We start from the raw sequence: 21174 nt of genomic DNA on the forward strand, positions 1-21174 counted from the left end.
ACTGGCTTCACCACTCTCCACCAAAATGGTTTGTTAACTATGGACGCTATGTTAATGATAATACTGTAAATGGGGAGGCAGAAGGTAAACAGTGTTTAAAATGTTGCACAGATTATAAACAACAAACAAAAGGAGAAAATACAACCCAACAATTAACTGTAAAAAAAAACCACAATGGCACTTGGTAAGTAAACATGTACACTTTCTAATATTGGAACAGGGTGAAGATCAGAGGTGGGGGTTAATAAAACCTACTTTGGGGGGCTTGGTTTTCTTTCTACCATCTTGCTTTCTGGCAGTGAGCTTCCGGTTACTCTTGGAAAAGAGTCTATTCCAAAAGTAACTTCCTTATTCTCTCTTCCCCTAGCATCACAGGACCTGCCTTTCAATATTGTCATTATTAATTTCAGTAAAATATATATGCCACGACTGCTTTAGAATACTTATCAATACTGCCAGTCAAAGCAACTGCTAGGGGGCCTGGACCATATACCTGTCCAGACTTGTCTTTTTCCCAGAGCTCACTATCCAAAACATCCCCAAGGACACTGTGTCCTTCAATTCCATTACAGAAAGTTCTGGGGCCACTAACTCTACAAGGATCGATTGCTTTACATATTTCTGCTTGCAAAATAAGCTTAGGTGCATTTAATTTATGGTGGAATTTGGTGGCCTTTTTTTTTGTATGGGTGTTGTATGTCCATCATGTGCCTCTGACTGATGGAAAGACGTGGAAGCAGGGTTGCTGCATTGTACAATTTCAGAGGGTGACATTCACATAATGGTCTGTGTTGTTTTAATGAGTTGTGCAGTGCACAACCTGGGCAGCCTTGGGTAGTGGCCCTGATTGCTGAAGTCATCAGACCAGCCCCAGGGGGAGCTTGGGTGTGTGCTGTTGGAAGAAGGCTGACAATATAGACTTCAAGAGCAGTGGTAGAGGACATCAGGCTGGAGTGGGGCAGAGTTCACTCTGTGATTATAGGGCAAGATTTCTATCACTTGCCAAGCTTTAAAAGAGGCTGGTGAAGGAGATATTAGGGCCCTGCTTCCTGGGAGGTTCCATGTTTGGGGTGTGGTTGACTTCAAACCCCAAAGTGGGATGGGCAGTAACCAGCAAAGGTACATACATTTACCAACCTACAACTTCTCGGAAGGTGTGTCAGCCCTCACTAGACAGGGAGGGAGGGAGTAGATGTCGTAGTTTTAATCTAGTAGCCTCTTAATATTTGGGCAGAACTGGCTTTTTCTGCAACCCAAAAGCTTTACAGTATACATGCTTCGTGGGAGGAGTTCTTTTCTGCCAGCAGAGTGTTCAAGATAGCACTCACCTGCAACCAACTGGAAATCCCTTTGAAGATCCTAAGCAGGGCTACTGAGTTAATATCATGGTTATCTGGGCCAGTTTTTGGGTCCAGAATGTTTCCCAGGAGTGAAGCCCTGAGCTGGGTGCCCTGGGTTTCTGAGTAGTCAACTGATCCAAGAGAATTGTTTTTCCCCTTCTTTTCCCATGCTCCTAGTTCTAACTGCCTGACTGAGGTCTACAGTAATCATCCTACCTTCAGCCCAGCCCAAACCTATCACCCATGCTTGATTTAGCTTTAAAAGATAAGTCTGATCTAGCAGCACCCTGACGGGGGCTCAGGCATACCTCCTCCCTCTCGAACTCAGCACAGGTTCCTCGATTCTTTCATGCACACACCTACTTCAAGGCTAAAGACACTTGTAAAGAAGTGCTTTGCCTGGAATTTGTTAATAAGGAACTGACATTTTTGAAAATCTCATAGGAGCCCGCACTTTACATGTATCTTAGATCATTTAACAACCTAGAAAGGGAGGAGTTGGAGGCTTTAGGGGTGATACCCACAGTTACACAACTAGGAAGTAGTAGAGCTTTGATTCAAATTCCAACTGTTTGATTGTAAAGATGGTCCTCTTTTTTCCAAGTCATGGATGCTCTTTTAGTCACTAAGAATTGGTAGTTCCAAAAGACTCTCAGCCATCTTCTGGGCACTCAACATTTATTTGTTAATTCAATAAATATGTCCTGAGTCTGGTCTATGCTAGGCCTTTGGCTGGCTACCGGGGACACAAAGATAAATCAGACACAACCTCTGCCCTCAAGAAACAAAGCCACTGACAACCAGCAGTAATTAAAAAAGAGGAATTTACAAGAGAGAGGGGCAGTCAGGGAAAACCATCTTGGAGGAAATGATATCTAAGTGAACCAGCTAAGTCTCAAGGTATGTTCAGTTGTGGGGCATGAACAATAAAGTAAGACTCACACCCTACACTCAAAGAACTTGCAGTATAAGAGCAGAGACAACACTCATCCTCATGCACAATAAAAGACAATAAAATCATGGAGTAAGACCCCAAACAGGTGTTCTACACCTAAGTGTTGGAGAATTGAGAATCTGAGATAGCAGAAATTAGGGCCATTGAGGGAAGACTGTAGGAATGAAATGGAAGCTTCCTCTGCTCATAAGATTAGCCTTAAAAATCTTTAATTTCTCTTTTTTCCTTAATCTTGCTATGTCAGTTCTGGCTCTATTCCCCCCACTCCGCCCCCACCCCACCCCCATTTTTCATTTCCTACTAAAGGAACATTCACTATACCACATCTTTAGAGCTTGTGCTGAGACCAAGGCATTACCCTAGTCCCTGGTAGTGATCATAGTAGTAGGGGATGTACAAAGATCAACAAGACCTGGGACCCTTGAACAGACAGTGAGTAACCTAAATGACACAAATCTGAGAGATGTGAACGTCAAACACAAACCAGATAGAATGAAATAATTCAAATAAAGGGGACTATGATTCAGGAAAGATTTCATTGTAGCTGGTTTGTTCATTTATTTCTTCAGCATTAAATCACTAATGTTTCCTATCCCCAAAATTCCTCTAAGGGCCCACAGATGAGCACAGGTCTGGGAGATATACCACCATTACAATATAATGTGACATCCAACAAAGAGCTGCACATCGGGTCTTGGATGCTCATAAAAAAGAATTCAGAAGACAGTTGGTAGCTTTCCAACTAATTCCTAAAACGAATTAGGAATTCACCAAATGGAGAAGAGAGGGAAAAGAGCATGTAAAAAGGCACAGAATATTTGGAACTGCCTGACGTGGGGCGGAGGAAGATGGGGTGTTAAGAAATATTGCCTACACAGTGGAATGAATTTGGCTTTTTTCATCGAGGCAGTGGGGAGCCATTGACAAGATATAAGTAGGACAGGGCCATACAATTTTCGTTGTACATGTCTCCCAGGTACACCGGGCAGGGTGCACTGGAACAGGATGGAGATGGGTGCTCAGCCACAGACGCCTGACGCAGCTGGATCTTTGTGCCTGAGAAACTGCACCAGACCAGACGCCAAAACGAGCTAAAGAAGTAGGGGGTGGGGATGGGAGCGGGGGCGGGGGGGGGGCTGGATAAAAGGTGAAGAGAGAGTTCCGCGTGAGGTCTGCATTCAGGACAAGGACGTACGCAGTTCTAAGCACCGGCACAGCTGCTGGGAAGACCCGCCTCTCCTTCCAGATCCCTCTGGGGCGGAGCTGGGGCTCCAGCACGTGACGCCTGGGGAACCACTTTTACTGCGGGCAGTCCTCCCGTTCACAGGCGGTTTCACGGGTCGCCACTCTAATCCCCAAGATGTTGCTTTTCTATAGTGTTCGGACAATCCATCCTCTTGCGCGCTTCCCTCTCTGCTCCTCCTAGAAAGCGTAGTTATGGAAGATAAACGGCGAAGGAGTCCTTTGCCCACACTAAAGATGGCGACGCGCTGCGCTCCTCCTGGTCGGGAGGAGCGGGCTCCAAACGCCAGGCCTCACTGGGCGAGGCGCAGACGGAAGGGGCGTCTGTCGAGGTAACTTTTCGACCTTCCTGGGTGGGGACCTGCCTCTGGGGGCGTGGCCTGGTCTAGATTCTAACAACCGATTGGTCCAGAGGCAGGTAGGAGGGGTGTCCACCGCACCCCACCCCTCCCTCTTCGAACCGGAAGTGTCTCTCGGTCTTTCCAGCTGGTTGTCATTTCACTCGGCTCGGTCCTGAGGAGAAGGACTCAGCCGCGGCTGCGGGACCCGGGCACCGGGAGGCGGTGGCGGCGGCGGCGGCGGCGGCAGCGGCGACAGCAGAGGAGGAAGAGGAGGACGACGGGGAGAAGAAGTCGAGCCGGGCGGAGTCCGCGACAGCGACGGCGGGGGCTGCGGGACCGGGGCACAGCGACGGAGCGGCGGCGACGGCGGCCCAGCAACCGTGAGGAGAAACAAAAGCCTTCTAAATTAGAGTTTCGTTAAAAATCGGGGGGAACGAGCGAGCGCAAAGGGGAGAGGCCCTTCTCGTTCAGAGTCACTAGCCTAGTGGGTTTTTCCTTTTTATTTTTTCCTCTTTTTTTTTGCCCCCCCTGCGGAGAATCGAACTGAGGGAACTGAACAAACCGCCCCCGGGTCCCATGAGGGAGAAAAACCCCGGAGCCGCAGAGAGGGGACGAGGCCGAAGCCGCAGGACCGTCCAGCGCGCCCCCCTGGCCCCCGCACCCCGGGGCCGCCAGCTCGCCCCGAACGGGTCTCGCTAACCCCTCCTGGCCGTCCCCCCCGCCAGAGGGAGAAACGGGTGTTTCCAACCCATTTCATGGGGGAGAGGAGGCCAGGGGCAGCCCAGGAGCAGCGACCGCGGCGAGATCTGCACCCGGAGCCTCGGGAAGCAACTGAGAGGCCAGAGCTGCACCCCGTGAGAGAGCAGAAACAGGACCCGGCGCAGCAGCAGCCTCCCTGCAGTCACCCTTCCATTAGGCAGAGCTGATCTCCTCTCCCGCAACCAGGAACTCACCTCCACCCCAGATAACCTAATATAATCTATCTATATATAAATATATATAATATATAATGTTCTTAAATTATTCCTGATTTTTTTTTTACCCAAGCTGCCAAGAAAAGAACGTATTCTCTCCCTTTAGCCCTATTCTAATTTTTATGTGAGTGAATCTAAACTGCTGAGGAAGACCATATGTGATTGTTAAATTATATATATATATATATATATATATATATATTTTTACTCCGCGCAATGCTTATTCTTCTACATCCATAGATGCTTGAGAAGCTGTGTTTTTGTCATTCATGTACATTTTTCCTTTGGAAAAAGAAAGCGCCTATTTTACTAACCAAAGACTTGATTTTTACCCTCTTCGTTTTTATTCCCGCCTAGAAATAAGCCCAGTTGGATTCATGTCAATGTTTTAAGAGATTTTTTTTTTTTAGTGTATTTTTTTGCCTTTCTGAGACCAGAATTCCAAATCAGAACTATTTAGGGTGATAAGCTGCAATCTTTGAGCTAGCTATAAATAAGACATTTCAAACCAACAAACATTTTGAGTAGAGGATAAGAAGGCGTGAGACATCAGGTTGTCATTTTTTATTGTGAGATTCTGATCCTAAAAATAATAAATGGGGGATTACGGGTTTGGAGTGCTAGTGCAAAGCAATACTGGGAATAAATCTGCTTTTCCAGTCAGATTCCATCCACATCTGCAGCCTCCACACCATCACCAAAATGCCACCCCCAGCCCTGCTGCTTTTATAAATAATAACACAGCTGCCAATGGCAGCAGTGCCGGGTCAGCTTGGCTCTTTCCTGCTCCAGCGACCCATAATATTCAGGATGAGATCTTGGGGTCAGAAAAGGCAAAAAGTCAGCAACAGGAACAGCAAGACCCTCTAGAAAAGCAACAGCTCTCGCCCAGCCCAGGTCAGGAAGCTGGAATACTGCCTGAAACTGAGAAGACGAAATCGGAAGAAAATCAAGGGGACAATTCTTCCGAAAATGGCAATGGGAAGGAGAAAATAAGAATCGAATCCCCTGTGTTGACAGGGTTTGATTATCAAGAAGCCACGGGGCTAGGTACTTCGACCCAACCCTTGACATCTAGTGCATCGTCTCTTACTGGTTTCAGTAACTGGTCAGCCGCGATAGCTCCTTCTTCCTCTACAATCATCAATGAAGATGCAAGTTTCTTTCACCAGGGAGGGGTCCCTGCTGCTTCGGCTAATAACGGTGCTCTGTTGTTTCAAAATTTTCCCCATCATGTCAGCCCTGGCTTCGGAGGCAGCTTCTCCCCTCAGATCGGGCCTCTGTCACAGCACCACCCTCACCACCCTCATTTCCAGCATCATCACAGCCAGCATCAGCAGCAAAGGAGGTCTCCTGCCAGTCCCCATCCCCCACCTTTCACACATAGAAATGCTGCTTTTAACCAGCTGCCTCACTTGGCGAATAATCTTAACAAACCGCCCTCTCCATGGAGCAGCTACCAGAGCCCCTCTCCAACACCATCTTCTTCCTGGAGCCCGGGAGGTGGCGGATACGGTGGCTGGGGAGGTTCCCAAGGCCGAGATCACCGCAGAGGGCTGAATGGAGGAATAACGCCCCTGAACTCCATCTCGCCTTTGAAGAAAAATTTTGCAAGCAATCATATTCAGCTCCAGAAGTACGCTCGCCCCAGCTCTGCCTTTGCGCCTAAATCCTGGATGGAAGATAGCTTGAACAGGGCTGACAACATTTTTCCTTTTCCGGTAAGATTATGTTCCATTAATAGATTAAGATGAATAAGGAAATGGCATGGTGTAATAGCTATTTAACTAAGAGATTTTGAATTGTCCACATTCCTATTGGAGCTCCTCTTAGAAAAATGAGTTAATTGCCAGATATTGTTTTGTCAGGGAAGGAGTGTAATTTGGAGCAAAATACTGAGCTGTTCCTTTGGTGAATTTCTCATTGCAATCTTTCCATAAATCGTATGAATTGGTATAATTATGAATACCAGGTAGCTAGTGATGTCATAATTACTAACCATAATACTCTTTTAGCCTGACAAGCGAATCAGGGTTGGTTTTTCTCTACTCATTTAGGTGAGAATAAATAAAAACATAGATAAAAATTGTGGACACTGATGAGCATTTTCTGCCCATATACAGTAACTCCATAAGCTGAAACACTTCTGTCTCCACTATAAAGTAGCGACTTATTGAAAACCAACTACTGAATTATAATTTTCTCACTGGTCACATCTGGAATCTTTCTGAACCTTACAATCTGAACAAGTGTGAATTTTTCAATTCTGCAACTCCTCTTAAACCTTTTCTAAAATTCTGGCCTGCCTTGGGTCAGCAAAGACTGCTAGAGCAATGATGGAAATGTTTTCCTCATCCCCATTTATTTTTGAGTACAGTAGAACTGTTGATCTCAGAGTAACTGTTTTATGATGCCTTTCACCCATTTGTTTATTTTCCAGTGTTAACACTAGGGGTGTAGATAATTAAACTGTTTCTAAAAATAGATCTAGGCAAAGATCACTTGTCTTTCTTGCTGGCCACTATGATACCCTTGTTCTATAAGTGTCACACTGTTTGATTTTTCTGTACAACGAACAGCCAGTTCAGTTGATAGATAGGAGATAAATGGAATTTCATAATTAATTAACTTTAGATGCCCAACTAAAATTGTTTACTTTGGGGGTATGTCCTTGTATGTGTTAGGAAATTCATATAGGATAAATAAGCTAACATTGAATCAGTCTTTACAATAACCCCACGAGGTAAATTCTGTTATTATCCCCATTTTACAGATGAGAAAATTGAGTATCAGAAAGATACAATAACCTGAGAACACAGCCAATAGTAGTACAAACTCTAGGTTAAAAAAAAAAAGGATTAAAAATATCCGTGTCATCGTGTATGCATGTGCTACTAATATAGGGTTATTTTAGAGCTCTTTCAGCAAGGGCTAAAACAGATTACAAAATAGTTGCGTGTCCCCAAATATGATGTCAGCACAAGCAAAATTATCTGTTGTAATTAATTATTTGCTTAACAGGAGGGGATGTTCGCTAAGAGAGTCCTGTGTCATTCCATGGAATTAAATATCCCTTCCCTAAGGATTCAGATTTAATGTTCAGGGTGTATCTTAAAATATTTGATTTATTAGTTTTAGAATTTTAAAAATAATTTTTAACTTAAGTGTCAGAAAGCTGTTGGCTTTTGCATTTAGAAATGGTTATTACTGAGACTGATGAGCAATTACCTTGCTTTAGTGGTCAGGAAAAAGGCCATTTGAGATAATCTTATGAAGTCTGTTTTTTTAAAGTTGCTTTGGATATTCCTTTGAACATAAATTTAAAGGAAATTGAAAGCAAAGGTAATTGTTATGAATAATTAATATGCTGGCAGTTTAAAAAAAGCTTAGATGGTATTCTGTACATTTTAACTGGATCAAGTTTTGGCTCAGAATTGAAGAGAGTTTTCTTTCTTATTTTGCTGCTAGGCACTGACACAATGAACTTACATGACTTCATGGTTTGTTGTCCATTCTCAGTTTACCCACTTTTGGTATAGGTTTGCTTCAGGAAAAATTGCAGTTTCAGAAAATGAATAGACTGTCCATATTCAAATTACTCATATTTTTATGGGTTTCTGGAATGTGTTTAACCTGTGAAATATTTTCAGTCAGACAGTTTCTTTAAAGGTTAATCTGGTTTATGAAATAGTAATAAAATAGATTAAGATCCATAGTTAAAGGTATTGTTAGAAAGTAACTCGTCCTTAGAATTATTTTTTGTGCTGGTTATGAAAAAAAGATGAGTCAATGTACCTGACTCAAATATGGTAGGATTAGAAAATTGTTGATTTCTGCTCAAAAACATGTGTGTGTGTGTGTGTGTGAGAGAGAGAGAGAGAGAGAGAGATTGAGAGAGAGAAGGAGAGAGAGAAGGAGAGAGAGAGAAAGGGGTTATGCTGAGAGCAAGCAGCATTGGGGTGATTTGAAAGTTACAATAGAAGTAAGTGATTTGCGAAAACCTTTATGACAAGAAATTCCTAATTGGGTTTTGAAAAAAATCATAAGAAATTAATCAACTGACTACATGGTACTTATTTAAATGAATGCGGTTTTATGTTTTTTTAAACAATTATTCTTTTGAGTTGGTTTTTTGGCAAGAAAACATTTTGAGTTGATATGAATGGCTTGGTTAAATTTGATATGAAAAACTTGAAGGAACATACATTAGAGTATATTTGACAGAGAGCGAGGAGAACTAGTTTGTGGTCTTGACTTTATCCAGTATCAAAGAATTTGGGGGCCTCAATTTCAATTGTTGTTAGAAAAACTTAAGTGTTATGGGAAGATCTTGAGATAGGAATTATCAAGAAATTATTCACACACAAGACATAACTCTTGATCATTATACTGGGTCCTCTTCACAAAGACATTATACAGGTGAGAGTGTGGGAGAACCTCCCAAAAGCATGCAAGATGAGAAGAAACTGTGAATAATTGATACATGATGATCAGAAGCTGATTTAAAGTTTTGAAAGTGGAAAAGAAGTGAATATATTTATCACTTCTAAGTAGTCAATACTTTTCTTGGTTGTTGCCTTTAGTATTTTATACACACACACACACACACACACACACACTACTGAGCTAGTGCTTTCACATGTTATCTCACTGCCTATATAGTATTTCTCAACCCTCTGCATAAAGCTTGGTTTTATTGTGCCAGTTTCAAAATGAAGAAAGAAGGTCTACATTCATGTGACTAAAGGTTTGATTTGACCCTTACATTAAGGGAAGAAAAACCCTGCACATCTTGCCAGATATATCCTGGAATACTGATTCCAAACCAAATAATATATTGGGGCACCTGCCAATAATTATATTTGAGTATAGCAAGTCCTTGGAGCAATGCCGCTGTCTTTACAGGAAATTAAGAATTTGTGTAGTATATATTCTGATACCCTCTTATCTGCAGCTCCCAACTCTGGCTCCCATCCTGGCTAAGAACCAGGAAGTAGGAAAAATAAAAGGGACAAAATCTGTGTGTCATAAAACCAATCCTAAAATTTGATTGAGAGGGGAAAATTTTATAACTTTGAGCCTACTTGTTCCTACTTTAGACACAGTCATTGTGGATATGTAAAATTGTCTTAACCAGGCAAATCCTTCATGCCTCTTCAATAACTCTACTTGTGTTGTTAGTTTTGATCTTTAAAATTATGTATGGCATCTTATATTTGTAAACAAAGTTACTGTATTGCTTAAATTCTGAAAGTCATGGTGAATTATTAAAAACTGTCTAAAGTGCAACCTCATTACATTCTTTGTTTCTTAATATAGTCCCAAGAGGGATCTTTGCATAGCAAACATTTTCTTTGACTTTTTTCTTGACAAAACTCACTGCGTTTTTTATTTAATTGTTCAAACAAAATTGTTCTTGTAGAAAAAGAAGGCATATTTTTATCATGATTTATAGCAATGTGTCATTTTTAACTCAAATTGAGTGTATATTCTCATCACATTTTGAATTATTGAAATGGAAGTTCCACTTTCAAGTTTTTAGAAAATACTTAGTAGATAGGAAGATAAAGATGTAGATTCTATTTTTAGTCAGTTTTTGAAGGTGAAACTTGAAAGGCTATTTTCAAGGCCAAAAATGTAGTGGAGTGAACCATAGGCTCTGGATCCAAACAGACTTAATTTGGACTCTGCATTTTAATTAGCTGTGTGACCTTGAGCAAATTCCTCATCAAGATAATAATACCTAACAGTTGAAGGGCTATTGGGAGGTACCATAAGTATATGGCCATATCTGGTAGCTTACATTTTTTTAAAAAAAAGATTTATTTATTATACAAGAAGTGGGGTACAGGTCAGAGGCGCGGGAGGGTGAGAGAATTCACCAGAGACAGAGCGGGGAGCAGAACAGGCAGATGGACCAAAGACACTGCTGACGGGAGCAGTGGGCGAGGCAGGAGATGTCTGCTGCACCATGTGCGTTTCTCCCTGTCCATCCGGGAATCGAACCCACACTGCTGCGGACAGCTTCACAGCACGGCGCTCAACCCGCTGCACCACCAAGGAAGCCCTTTTTTTTTTTTTTAATTTAAAATATAACTCTAATATTGAATAAAATCATGAAATTAATTACAAATATAGTATGAGCGTCTATCAAAGATTTGAACAGTCCTTTCTTTTGCTGATCTTCTTATGCATACTTTGTTTCTCTGGAATACTCCTTTGAATAAGGTAGATACAACCCAAACACAGATACAACAATTAGCAGAGTTATCAATTTTCTTGAAGTTTTATAATTGTATGTATAACTAAATATTCATTAGTATTAGCGGCCTGTATCTTTCAGCATTTTGAAAAATGTTGCTTCTAGTTGTTATTTTAAGAAATTTAGAACTTTTAATTACTTTTGTATACTTTAAAGGAGACTATATTTTATTGGTGATTTCCTTGGTAAGAAATGAAAAAGGTACCATAGATTTGAATTGGACATATTTTAGCTTTTATCCTGGAAATAAGTTTTCTTTTTTATATTTTCATTAACTTAGCATATATTTATTGAGTACCTACTGCATTCTAGTATAGGTACAGAACTAAAGATCCTATAAAAATTGTTTTGATTTGATTTATAGTGTGTTTATGATCTAGTCTTTGACTGATACAGCTTTGCATTTTTTTCTTATTATAAGCAAATTGGCAACAGACCCAATAATTTCATTTCATTGTAACCCATGAGATGTTTAAATTTCCAGCAAACTAACAGATCCAACTCTAGGTATAACAAAAACAATATGCAAATGGCATTTCCAAATATTTTATTAATAATCATGTTTATAAATATTCACTTGTACACACAGACTTTTTTAAGTTTGTTGTACCATAAAAGGCAAACTAAAACCTATGTGTAGCAGGATTCAGTTGCCATTACATGTCAGAGAAAGTCTCCATTAGCTACTTATAGGTCCTCTCTCATGTTTACAAACTGAATTACTATTAAAGTTGAAAGACTTAAGCTGTACAAGTATTGTATTTAGATTGCACAATTTCTATTTGCTGAATATTTACCAGTTAGAGCCAGTCATTATTTTTATAAGTAAATTATAGTTAATCTTCCAGTATTACACATTTTAAACCCACATTTATATTTAAATATTATGTAACATACTTTTAATGATAGTTCTTCCAGGTGTTTTTGAAGAATATATCTGGATTTAGTCAGTAAAATAGCTGCTGTCATTTTACTGTCTGTAAGAACTTTCCAAAAAAAAAAAAAAAAGCCCTCAATATAAGAATATTGCTACTCTGAAAAATCTCCTAACTATAGTACGGAAGTTAGGGCCGGAGTCTAAATATGGTTCTGCCACCTACTAGCTGTGTGAGCTAGGACAGGCTACCCAATGTTCCTCTTGCTTCATTTTCACTTTTCTTTGGTTTATTTGAGGATGGAATCAAATGTTTAAAATTGACTTCCAGAAGATTCTCTTGTTATAAGAAAGCAAGTCATTCACTAGAAATATTAATTAAAAATCTTGTGAGTAGCACAGTTTCTTAAAATGTATAACCAGTGTGTGGTAATTTGAGCTTCATTTTAAAGAAAACTTTAATAAACTGGAGTATGAATTTTAAAATACAGTCCCTGTACTTAAATGATATTGGGAATCAGGCTAGATGATACTCTCATTTTCTTGAGTCCTGCTGGCAATTTTAGTGGTCAACTGGTTTCTCTTTTTTCTTTTGGTAAAGATTTTTTTCCTGCACTATATCTTTTAAAGTGCTCATAATGGAAAACTATAAACATATTCAATAGTAGTCAAAATAGTACAGCAAATCCCCATGTACATGTCACCGGGCTTCAACAGTGATCAGTTCCTGAACATTCCTTATCTAGCTTACCAGCTCCCTTTCCCGCTTTATGTTCTTTTGAAGCACTTCACAGATATTGTATCATTTCATCTGTAAATGGTATAATATGTGTCTCTAAAAGATAAAGAGACCTTTTTTCCCCTTAAACACACACACACACACAAATATTTTCAACTTGATTTTTGAAGAAAGATAGTGAGAAACTGAAGCAAGGCCCACACTTCTGTTGCACCTGCTCAGCCTGTTTCACCACTCAACCTAGTGCTATAATCTCTAAGGAAGCCACCATTGGCCTCATCTCCTCCCTCTGGGAGAGCAGGGTACGTGTGGTCACACAGCCATTTAAAAAAAAAATGAAAGAGAGAGACCTAAGTAAGCTCCCAAATACAGCTGGTGACTGTATTTGTATTCCCAACCTAGGAAGAAGATTGTCTAGTTTCCCTCATTATCAGCCTTACCTTAGGTTAGGCTTTTGTGGACTGGAGAGAGGGAGCTAAGAAAGGAGAGAGAACAGAAGTGAGTGCTTTTTTGGTTGTGTTTTTGTATCTTTTTCTGGTTTTATTTTTAAGAGGAATTTATAGATTTGGACTCTTTGGCAGGCCTTTGCATAAAACTTTTTCATCTCTTACTCTTTACACAAATGTTTGATGCTTTCACTGTCCCATGCACTGGCAGTTTGTGACAAAGGCACCGGTGCCCCGTCTCCTCATGAAGTGTACAGATCAGATGATTTCTTGCTTTGTGCCCTAGTGTTGGGAAGTGACTTCTGCTAGGAAACTGGAGAGCTGAGGATGTGGGCATGGAGACCATGAGGGCCCAGAAAGGCTGGGTATGGGCTGCTTTTTGACATTGCTGTCATGGTTCACCAAAGAGAAGAGATTTCCTGCGCAGCAAGTCATGGGCCTCAGTTTAGGAATAAACTGCATTTGGGGGACCATTCTCTCTATTGACTGTAGACTCTCATCAGACCCAGCCAAACAGAGAAAGGTAATTGACAGCCAGAGATAGAGGGCCAGCCAGAAGGGCCTTTATAATTTCATTCTGTAGAGCTGAGTGTTAGGAGTTTTTACCTAAATTTCCTTAAATGAATGACCTCTTGTTCTGAATAGCTTATGAAGTAGGAGAAATCTTATACAGATATTTTGGGGCTTAAGGGGCTTAAGCTCATTTGGATTATGACAAGGGGCTACAGAAAGCAGCACTGAACAGCTGAATTATTCAGATACAAATATTCCCTAATTTAAAATGTTAGTTTCACTTCAGGCTCTTTTGCCATTGCACTGGAGAACTTTGTGCATAAACCATCATTATCAGCTCCTTTCTCCTCACCACAGCTTTATAAGGGAAGTGTTATCCTCATTTTTGCTGATGGAATCAAGGTTCAGAGATACTGCAGAGTCAAAAGTAAGTGGTGATTTAAACATAGGTCTTGGAATAGATTTTAATTACTTTTCTCTCCATGCAAGGTGAGAATAGACAAATCGCCAACAATAAGACATCTATTGATCCAGGAATGAGCTACTCAAGTCTAGAATGACAGTTTGTATTTTTTAAATACAGTTAAATTGTGATAAGAAATGTTTACCACTTCAAGGATTTCTAGTGCTCAAAATGAGTGTTTTATTTAGTGAAGGTGGGAAAAAAGGAACATTTTCTCTAAGATTTTCTGAAATAATCTGATTCATCAGTTTACATGGAAGCAAATGGAGTTATTGATCCAATCAAGGTAATACACTGAAGACATTCATTCATTTAGTTATAGTTTATAACCCTAAGATCTATCACATTCTTTGCTTTCATTAAAGAGGTCATCATGAGAAAGTACTGACTGAAAGAGGGAACCTGGGCAAAAGTATGCGATGCTGCTAAATGTGGTTTCTCCTACTTCAGATAACTACCCCTTTGACTAACCTCTGACACTCATTCTCCAAATCCAGCCCCTGTATACAAGAAAGGATTTCATCCTTGGCAGGTGTCAAGAGATTGAAATTTCTAGGTCTTCACAAGGCTCATTTAAATGGACCATTCTAAGCTGCTGCTCTGAAGTCAGCCACCACTTATTGTGTGACTTTGAGGGCAGTTAACTTTTTTTTTAAGATTTATTTATGCATACAAAAACGGGGGTACAGGCCAGGCCAGAGGTGCAGTGAAATACACTGCCAAGGGATGCAGCGGGTGAGACAGGAGAGGTCTGCTGTGCCATATGGATTAGCTCCCTGGCTGGGAATTGAACTCGGGCTGCAGTAGCTGTGGATAGCTTCATAGTGCTGTGACGTAACTGCTTGCGCTACCAGGGACACCCCAGTTCGTTAACTTTTCATAGCTTTACTTACCTAAAATTGTACCCATTTTACATAATGGTTGTGAGAAGCCAATGTATGTACGTGATGCACACCTCCCATAATTCCTGGGAGGTGTGCAACACTGAACCAGAAGAAGCCCTAGTCACTTTAATAATGGTGGTGGTGATGATGGACTTACTGTGTTCTAGTCATATGCTACAATAAGTGGCCATAGAGATGAATGGAGTGCCCAGTTCAGTGGGGGCATAGCCATAACAGAGCTGGTCAGTATCCTTCAGGATGTCAGAGTGTTGAGGGACACAGGGTGAAAGGACTTGTCCTGCACCTGAATGTAAAAATCACTCAGAAATGGGATTTTGAGAATTGATTCCACCGTCAACTTTTGATATGTGTGGGGTTAAGTAATATTTAATCTAGAAGAATATTTACATTTTGGCAAATTTTGGATCAAAACTCCCACACTTACCTTTGATTAATTATGGGTTGTATTCGCTTCTCAAACTTCCTATTTATTTTGGCTACACACTAGCATAGACTTCCCTTTCAAGCCAAAATATTTTCCTTTCTGTCTTAACCAGGGAAAGTTTAAGGTGGAAGGAAATTTCCATAGGCTAGTACAGATACATAACAGTCTGAGCAGTGATAATCACAGTGACGTCTGTCGGTGGGAAGAGAATGAATAAATTACATTCAATTAATTACATTTTGTGTTTCAGACCCAGGCTGATGATGCTAAAACATGAATTCAATTAAAGAAGAAAAATAATCAATAATAGAGTGTTGTTGATGGTTGATGTGTTGAAATTCAACTTGATTGTAATATATTTCTAAGTTATGTACCTGAGAGCTTGGAAGAGAGGGCGTTGTTTTGGCTTTCTCTTCGTTCAGAAACCTAAAATGGCTCATGTAGACCATGCGTAGTCTGTACTTCATCATAGCTGGTCAACCAATATATAAGCTACAAATCACATCCTCAAGTATCTAAGGAAATTAACTTGTTAAATGGCATTGTTTAACTCCATGGTTCTCAAAGTGTGGTTCTGGGCTTTACTTGAAAACTTGTTAGAAATGTGAAATCTTGGACCCTAATAACAAGACCTGCTGAATATGAGACATCAGAGGTAGACACAGTAATCTATGTTTTCACAAGACCTCTAGATGATTCTGATATATTCTAAAATATGAGAAACACCAGCTTAGATTAATCATCTGGATAAAAAAAAAAAGCCACAAATGATTTTGGTTTGTGGCAATCTAGCTGTTCTTACTGATAGTTCACGTGCTTTTTGTGGCTACTTGTGGAATGTTATGAAAAGCTATGTCATCAGTTATATATGCTGATGTAGCTCTTTCTATTTTGCCATCACAGAATTGTCCAGGTGTGTAATAAAAGGACAGGACCTGCTCTTTGAAATAGTAATTTGTTTGTTCAGCAGGTTATTTTTTCAACTTTAATTTTCATAGTGACTTGTGTGGTTTTTTCCTTTAGAAATTGTCCTGTGAAGTTGAGATGACAGAAACTGAAACCAGCTAGTTACTGACATGCAACTCAATATATTAAGTAAAAAAAGATTGCAAAACAAAACGAGGTCTGACCATCTTAAATTTGCTTTGCTGAACCTTGAAAATAATTGGTGGCCTTTTGTTTTCATTCTTAAGCTTCACGGTCACAGCTTTCATCTTTAGCTCAGTCTAGAACCAGAGGCCAGGGTTCAAATCCTGCTTCCTGGATTAGACGTTATCTGACATTGATCAAGTTATTTAGTCTCTCTAAGCTTCACTTTCTTTTTTTTTTTTTTTCTTTCTTTTTTTTTTTTTTTTTTTAAGATTTATTTATTTATTTATTTTATACAAGCACTGGGTACAGTCAGAAGCGCGGGAGGGTGAGAGAATTCACCAGAGCCAGGGCGGGTAGTAGAACCGGCAGAATGATGAGGTACACTGCTGAGGGGAGCAGCGGGAGGCAGAAGAGGTCTGCGTGCCATGTGGTACCCTCGCTGGTGGACCGAGATAGAACCAGCGCTGCAGAGGCTATGGGCAGCTTTGCAGCCCAGTGCTCAACCGCTGCACCACCCGGGAGGCCCTAAGCTTCACTTTCTTGATCTGTGAAATGAAATAATAACTGAACATACCTAATTGTATAGGTTTATACACATGTGAAGCAACAGAGTGTGGTAAATATTAACTGTTGATATTATTATTCCTACTATTACTACCACTTCTCCTGTGGTTGGCAGTAGAGAACTTAGAATTGCATTGGTGACAGGTCCTAATTTGCACATGTGTCTGTTATCTCAACAGGGAAAAGGAAGATAAGGCTTTTCTGTGTCTTCCTTTGTTTTTAGTATCTCTGATATCTTTCTATATTACCCTTACACACACATTTTGTTCTTTCTTTTGTTTATTGAGTAATTGATTGCCTACTGCTTGCCAGGCACCAACCAGCATGTTCATGCCCTCAGGGCCCTGACAGAATAGTGCTTTGTTTATTCAAATGTTTGTCTTAATTAGCCTGGTCCTTTGAGTACTGTGACCATTACCTTTACCCAGGGAAGCATCCCTTGATTTGGAGTTATACTTGAGCTTGCATCCTAACAGAGCACTAACCTGCTGGTATAGTAAACTGAATTTCCTTAGACTCCATTTCTACCATTAAAATGGGAATAATACAGTCTAATTTATGAGGAGGTTTGAGAATTAAGACAGTTCAATAAAGTACCTAGAGCAATGTCTGGTACTTAGTAGCTGCTCAGTTAAGGTAGTTCTGCTTGGCTACCATTACTCCATAGGCTGCCCAGTGAAAACTGGCAATGGTGAGTCAAAATTAATATAATTTAATATTATATTTATAAAATATATTTATATTGTGTTTATTATATATTTATATTATAGTATTATTATTTAATAGTTCCTCTCACTTTTAATTTGAAATTAGGACCTCTCCCTTTAATGAATTAAGTTGTGGGGGTTTTTTGGAAAACGCTTGTTATATTTTATCATATATAGCCTAATGAAAAAGGTTTGTGACTGTCCTTTGAAGGGTTCATTTTCTTATTAATCTGTCATTGTCCTACATTTTGTGGAGAAAAAAAAGTGATGAACTTTTTACTGCTCATTTTCATTCATATTTTTGCATCATCCAAGATTTTGAACTGTAAATCTTAGAAGAACAGATTATTTTCAGCTATCAAAAAGATAGAATACAATGTATTTTGAGCTAGTTCATTAGAGAGCTAATCAAACTCTTACCTTTTTGGATCAGGAAAGGAGGTCTAGAGGGCGAAAGTGTTTTCTATTTTATGGTTAGTTTACTTTGTGGAAAATAGATCAGAGGTTATGGCATTTGGCCTAATTAGTAATCAGAAAAAGCAACATGGAAGATTGAAATATGGAAGTCAAAGTCCCCTGGATTTGACACTTTGGTTATTGGATAGGAAAACCAGCATTGTTTGTGCTGTCCTTCCTCCTTGGATTTATGTATTTGTGTCTCTACCTTTCCACATGCTTCCTACATTTTACTTTTTTTTTTTTAAATTGACTATTGAAATGAATAGAAAAGATCAGTGAGGGAGTAAATCAAGAGTGATAAACTTTAGACACCCTTTGAGAACAGAATGTTTACTAGACAAAATATGTGACTTTTGAACTCTGAATTACCAAAGCATCATAAGAAAGAAAATGTTACACAATTATAAGATAGTTTATAACAATTATAATTGCTAATAAAGGTTGGATTGTAGTGAAGTATACATGTTAGACCACAATTGGCAAGAATGAGGTACTTGTGCCTTTGGGTCTCACATACTTTGCTTTTATGAACCCTCAGCAATTTGAGACTCCATTTCCTTCTGAATTTATACAAAACCTGAAAACTCTCTCAACACATTGTATCTAAGAGGCAGTACCAGTTGATCAGAGTACACTGGTATTTACTGGTCACCTCTATTAAATCATGACAAATTAAAGTATCAGTGTAAAAAAGATAGGAGGTTTGTGCATTTATTTAATCCCACAAAAATGAGAAATTATTATTACTTTGAAGTAACTTTTAATGTACTTCAGCAATTATAAGTCAGTGTTTGTTAAATTAGCCAAAAATTTTATGTTCCAGGCAATAGGGGAGGCAGGAGATATAAAATAGTTTTTCTAAATTCCAGTACCACATTTAGGAATTTAAAGGTTAAAGAGGAGGCTTCTTCAGTTCCTGGAAATAACCCTTATAAAACAAACCAAATGAAAATACTGCAGTGTTCTTTATCAACTGCTTCTCTTTAGGGCTCTTATTTAGTGATTGGCAAAAATGGAAATTCTGGAAATTCACAAGATTGCTCACTATTTTAGTTGCGTAAAAAAGAATAATGAACTGAGACACTCTCTGCCCCATAAGAGTTATTTTAGCAACAGAAAATCTACAACTTTATATATAGCCAGGAAGGGGAAATATAAAAACAAACAGTAAGGTAAGGAAGTAGGAGACAGACATTTTAAACATTAAAAAATTACTTGAAGGAATTCACCGATTGATTGATTGATTGATTTAGCAAACATTTGCATGCTTTCTACCTACCAGGTCTGGTGTGAGGCACAACAATACAGAAATGTAGGACAAGACCTTACAACCTTTTTCACACCATGGCACATGTAGAAAATAATAATATTAAAACAAATTATCTACTAAGGAGCTGCTGCCACACCAGGCCCTCTGGGCAGTTCTGTGGGATGAGTGTCTTGGCACACTGTCACCCTTTGCAGTTAGACACATGGGGAATGTTTGGTGTGAGACATACATACCTCCTGCCCTTGGGAAGCTGGCAGAGGACAGAGGCAAGTGAACGAGCACCGAGTATTACTGCCTCCAGACTGTTTTGTATTGGAGATCAAGGTAGTAGATGGCCCAGGTAGGCTGAAGAGAGGGCAGATCCAGCCACTGTAGAATGTGATGTTTTATTATTCTGTCAAATAATGTGAAGGAGGTACAAAGGGAAGACTGTGTACCTTGAATTTTTTTTCAACCTCACTTTTTTATTCATTTTTTTCCCCTCCAAAAATCACCCTTGCCAATACTCTATCTGCCTCCCCCTCCACCATATCCCTTCTACCTCTGGTAGCCATTATCTTCTTTTCACTGAGTTCAAGTGTTATTCCTACTACTCTTTGCATACCAATATTTTTTCATTATTTTATATTCCACAGATGAGTGATATTGGCCTTTCACTTTCTGACTTATTTCACTTAACATAACCACCTCGAGGTGTACCCATTTTGTCCCAAATGCCATCATTTCATCTTTCTTCACAGCTGTGTAATATTCCATTGACTATATGTTCCATAATTTCTCTATCCAGAAATATTATATTAACTTATTTTTTTAAAGATTTATTTATTTATACAAGCACTGGAGTTACAGGCCAGAGGCGTGGGAGGGTGAGAGAACTCACCAGAGATAGATCAGGGAGCAGAACAGGCAGAAGGACCGAAGAACACTGCTGAGAGGAGCAGCGGGTGCGACTGGAGAGGTCTGCCACGCCATGTGGGAATCTCCCTGGCCGGCCAGGAATTGAACCGGCACTGCAGAGGCTGCAGACAGCTTCACAGTGCTGTGCTCAGCCCGCTGTACTACCGGGGAGGCTCTGTATTAACTTCTTTCTCAAATTATACCTCAAAGCCACTTTGCTACCAAGAGAATATAAGCTCATTAAGGGTTTTGACGTAATTCAGTGTTTGAGATGAGGAAAAATTTAAAAACAGAAAGTTTCTCTCTTTTGGGAGCTCTATCCTTCAGAAATTCTGATTCTGGTCACATGTCCTCCTGTTGAGTAGATGAAGATGACAAGGGAAAGAATCAGGAGGAAAAGTAGGAAAGATGTGCTGGAGAGTGAGTCATACCACTTTAGAGCAGAATAGCATATTAAGGCACCTGCTTTCCATCACCATCTTCATCTACACCCCCTACATCCCAGGGAAAAAAACAGTACTTCTCTCTACCACTTAGAATATTGAATTATATTAAAATATAACTGCCCTTGGACTCTTTGAGTAGCAGAGGTAAAAAAGTTGGCATCATGAAATAATTTAATTCCATAAACATTACTGAATATCTTTGTTGATGGGGTGGGGTCAGGAAGAGTGGTTCCTCCTTTAGGGAAATAAAATAATAGTACC

The 21174-nt window shown here is 39.8% G+C and overlaps 1 protein-coding gene across 2 annotated transcripts in view; it reads left to right on the plus strand.

The window, feature by feature from the left end:
• The first annotated feature begins 4037 nt into the window (after positions 1 to 4037).
• CPEB4 (cytoplasmic polyadenylation element binding protein 4) overlaps positions 4038 to 21174 on the plus strand; it is a 65180-nt gene continuing 48043 nt past the window's right edge. Inside the window, exon 1 of one of the 2 annotated variants that reach the window (XM_054691763.1) lies at positions 4038 to 6573. In XM_054691763.1, coding sequence (XP_054547738.1) covers positions 5449 to 6573 — 1125 coding nt within the window. In that variant the 5' untranslated portion in view covers positions 4038 to 5448. The remainder of the gene's footprint in view (positions 6574 to 21174) is intronic. The other variant, XM_037500964.2, reaches the window with a different exon arrangement.

This window comes from Talpa occidentalis, unplaced genomic scaffold (genome assembly GCF_014898055.3).
Source record: "Talpa occidentalis isolate TD23 unplaced genomic scaffold, MPIMG_talOcc4v2.1 talOcc4.9, whole genome shotgun sequence".
In the NCBI taxonomy this organism is placed as follows: domain Eukaryota; kingdom Metazoa; phylum Chordata; class Mammalia; order Eulipotyphla; family Talpidae; genus Talpa; species Talpa occidentalis.